Source organism: Microtus oregoni, unplaced genomic scaffold (assembly GCF_018167655.1).
Source record: "Microtus oregoni isolate MIOR12 unplaced genomic scaffold, Mior012 000007F_ref0000211, whole genome shotgun sequence".
NCBI classification, from domain to species: Eukaryota; Metazoa; Chordata; class Mammalia; order Rodentia; family Cricetidae; genus Microtus; species Microtus oregoni.
The window spans coordinates 56,735,398-56,739,754 of NW_024543066.1; the positions used below are offsets into that span (position 1 = coordinate 56,735,398).

The window sequence follows — 4,357 nt, forward strand, 5'->3', positions numbered from 1 at the left end:
TATTTTATAGCTAACAAAATTGGCTTCAACTATAACATAATCTGAAAAATTAAGTAAAGACACTACATACCATCAAAGCAAAAGGGATCAAAGAAAAAAATATAGGAAACAATAGATTTCTCATAATAAAAGGAAACCAAGATGAGACATATATTTTAAATAGACAGTAAAACCCTAGAAAAATAGCATAATCACTAAAAGTCTTCCCACCACAAAAGCCCAGGACCAGACACTTTTGGCATATTGACCTACATGCTATTCAAAGAAGAGTTAAAGTACATCCTCCTCCAATTATTTCAGAAAGTAACACCAAGGATCATTAACAAATTTATTTTATTAGTCCAAAATTATGATAGCTAAATCACAGACCAAAATATTATAAACACTGATGCTAAAATACTCATTATATAGTTACAATCGGAATGCCATAATATTCTATGATTTCTACTATGAGGAACTATGCTTTGTCTCGGATATGTAGTGATGGTTCAGTGTACAAAATTCAAAAATCTAATTGACCATATGTGGATGGTTGCCTTTACTCTCCTTCAGTAGAACTACACAACCCGTCTTGGCTCTTTACTTAGAGTTGTGAAATGTGTTTTCCTTCCTGGTGCATCTACATTTTTTGTCATCTGCTTGGAGAAGGCTGTTGCAGTCAACCTTCATCTTTAGTCTTTGGACAATGCGGCGCCAAGATACCCTAAAGGATTTCCTGCAAAACAACCATAATCTTTCTTGCCTTTAATGTGGAGACTCAATCCAAATTTCAGATGGTGATCTTGATCCATCAGCCCTCCTAACACTGTTATTTCCTTCTCAGCCTGTTGTATTAAGGACATCAGAAACTCAAAATGGCTTCGGAGAAATCTGAGGTTCCATTGCAAGGAATATTTGTTGTGGCTCCAGTCAGAGGCAAGGCCCTCACACCAACATTCACCCTGGAACCAAAACTTCCAGACCAGAATGACCTAAGATCATGGGAATGGGAAGCAAAGATTTTTCCCCAGGAGTTGCTAGGGGAGTAAGTGAGAGGAGCTATTCCCTTTTCTACCTCTTAATGCGTGGACCAATGGACAAGGGCTAAGGAGAAAGCTGCCTCCTGCAGAATCCTGACCCAGCACTAGAGGCTGATGTTAGTTGTTTAATCTTCCCTTGGATCTTCAATTGTCCAGTCCATCTTTCTGTCCAGACAGCCATTTCAGGAAGTTGGTGAGCACAGGAATATCAATTGAACATATCATAATGAGATACAATAAGCATAGGCACAAGCTCTTGTATCAAGCCTGGGGGAGTCAACCAGAAAAAAGAAAAGGTTTCCAACATCAGAAAAACAGGTCAGAGACTCTCCACAGTCCCACTCTCTAGAAGTCCCACAAAAACCCCCAAACTAAACAACCACAGTGTGCATACAGAGGACATAGTGCTGACCCATGCATCTGTGTGTTTGCTTCTTCAGTCCCTGTGAACCCTTATTATCCCCATCTGATTCTGTGAAACTTTTACTGCCATCAGCTGCTGGAGAAAGGCTAACTGATGACAGCTGGGCTAGGCACCAGTCTCTGAGTACAGCAATTTCTTAGGTATCGTTTATTAACATTTGTGTGTGTGCGACTGTGAGGACCCTGCACAAACTTCCGCAGCTGAGCAGGACTGTGCGTCTTCTAACAGAAACACCACTGGAATCCACAAAGTGATTCTACAATTTTTATTGCTTTTCTATTGTATTATATTTGTGTAAAATTTTGTCTACGTATCTGAATAAGGGTCCTCAGCAAGAGGAACAATGGCTTTTGCCAACTGAGTCACCTCTCCCGTCCCCACAAACTGAGTTTGGATGAAAAATGTTTTCATTCTCTACCCCTTCTCTCATAAGAAAACATTCACGTTTGTTTTCTCCTTTGCTCTGAGCTCTTGATCATATGTTCTACACACTCCTATCCACATAGGTTTCTCCAAAGTAACCCTGTTGGTATGTGCTGGGGGCTTTAGCTAAACTGAATCCCAGTTTCCAAATCACTGGACAAAAACCAAACCAGTACAGCAACAGAGGAGAGCTTGCATAGAGTCCATCAGAGTTCACCCTGGTTCCCCCCTATCCTGCCATTCTGTAGCACCAAAAATAAAAACCTAGAGATAGATATTGGGGTTCAAACCGACAACCATAAAAGCAAAGCAGCCAAGCCACTAGAGACGTCTTTCCTGTCTTAAGGCTGGGTGACTGGAGAAGAAGCAGATTATTAAGCCTCACTCATCCCATTTTATATTACCTCTCATGCTGGGATTTCCTAGGCTAGGATGGAAGGTGTGAACCACCACCCCCTGGACTTGTTACTGCATTGATCTTGTTTAGATTAAGGTGCCTTTAAACCAACAGAGATCCATGTTACTCTGTCTAACAAATCCTGGGTTTAAAGGTGTGTGTCATCATTGTCTGATCTCCAGTGGCTTTAGCTTTACTTCTGGTATTCAAAATACAAATAATACACCACTACAATGTTCAAGGCATTAATAAATGTATTAAAGCACAACTAAACCGTGATATCATCCCCCAGAGTTACTATAATTGCTCCATGTACCCCATAGTCTATCCAGGAGCCATCGGTATCAACACTGATCACTGCTTCTGGCATACACATGTAGGGTACCGGTGACAGGTTCCTGGGATTGCTTCAGACGTTTGAGCGGGAGCTCCAGGAGATTGCATTGAGCAGAAGCCAGAGAGCTGGATGCTTCAGCCACCAAGTCTGGGCGTGAATCCACCAATAACTTCCAGCTTGCGGTCTGAGAGACCTCGGAAGCATGAGCTGTAATAAAATTCAGCACCTGTGTTTTCAGCTGTCCTGTGTTGTGGAGGTCAGCCAGGACGAGAGTGTAGGCAGCATTCTTCACAGAGAGGTCCCTGCAGAGGGCACTCTCGCACATGACCTTCAAATGCTTCAGGCCATACTTGTCAGCAGCTGCCAGCACAGCATCTGCCATGCTGTGGAGGACTGGTTCCTTCCCAGTGTAAATGAAGTCCATCATTGCCTTGAAGACTTCAGGTTTCAGGTCATGAATCTCAATGCGATTCTTTCTGCTCTCCTCCGTGTCATGTTCAAACATGGCTCTGAAAACTGGAGAGCGAGCAGCTAAGATGGCCTTGTGAGCCCGGAATTCCTGACCAGCTACCACCAGGCAGCAGTCTGTGAAGCTTGAATTCTTCCACAGCTCTCCTAGATCATCTCCTAATGGGCCTTTGGGAACCTGGATTCTAGGCTCCTTGCTTTCGTCAGGGATACTGTAGGAGTACGGGACCCGGATCCCCATGCAAAGGAGGGTGAAGTGGTCTTCAGGAAGAAGATCATGAGAATGGTCCTGGAGGAAATCTCGAAGGATGAACATTTTGTAACCCTTTTGGGAGCCTGGCAGGAAATTAATGTCTTATGGGCTAGTCACAGGTTCATATTTTTCTCCTTTGGCATTTATAATCCAAAACTTGAACCGAACGGTAAGGGGACTCTTTGGAGAGCTCAGCAACTCTAGGTGAACTGACAGGTAATCTGAGCTTTCTTCATCGACCCCCTTAGGGTGAACTCTCAAACACCATTTGTCATTGCCTCCTATTGAGAAAGTTGGGCTTCTAATACTGTCCCTCATTTCCTCCAGAATAAAACGGAAATTGTGGATGGTCCACCTGCAGGTGAAATTCTGGATGTTGAACTGTTTATAGCCCCAGTTCTTGTCCATGGTGACGCATGACATTTCTCCTAGAGGTAGTTTGATGGTTCAACTGGATCTAAAATGAAAAAACTAGTATTTGTCTTCTTTTTCCCTGTAGGATACAATAATAGACATGATATACATTTTTAGCTTTTGTTTCTCTTCTGTTCCCTCTCCTAAGAGCCCGGAAACTCGAGTCTCTGAAATTATCCGGATTTCAATTCTACTTCTAGTGTGGGTATTCTAGGCTACAAGGGACTGTTCTAGCACTTCTTTTTTTTTCTAGATTGAATCTTAAGTCAATGGAATTCTAATTTTGAGAATCATACACAATGTTTGATAATTTACAGCATTTTATATACTTATCCAAAATTTTGCACAGTCATACTCTAGTGTAACAAAACATACCCAAGGACTCTCTCTATATACACAAAATAATTCATTAGAATGACATAGGGCTGAAGTCCTGCTAATCTGAAAAAGGCTACCTGTGAAGGGAGAGTCCAAGAATCCAGTACTTACTCAGTACAGGAGTTTAGACGAACCGACTGGTCCTCAATCTATGCTGGAATTGGGATGAAGAATTCTCTAATGCCAGTGAAGGAATGGTCTTGATGCAAGGTGAGGACAAGCAGGCAATGAGCAACTGCTTCCT

The 4,357-nt window shown here is 42.3% G+C and overlaps 1 protein-coding gene across 1 annotated transcript; it reads right to left on the reverse strand.

Annotated features, from left to right (window-relative positions):
• Nucleotides 1-2,607: 2,607 nt before the first annotated feature.
• LOC121450360 (speckle-type POZ protein-like) lies at nucleotides 2,608-3,729 on the reverse strand. The gene is given in 1 exon segment (XM_041655176.1): nucleotides 2,608-3,729. A coding segment is annotated over 1 exon segment (1,122 nt).
• Nucleotides 3,730-4,357: the final 628 nt, after the last annotated feature.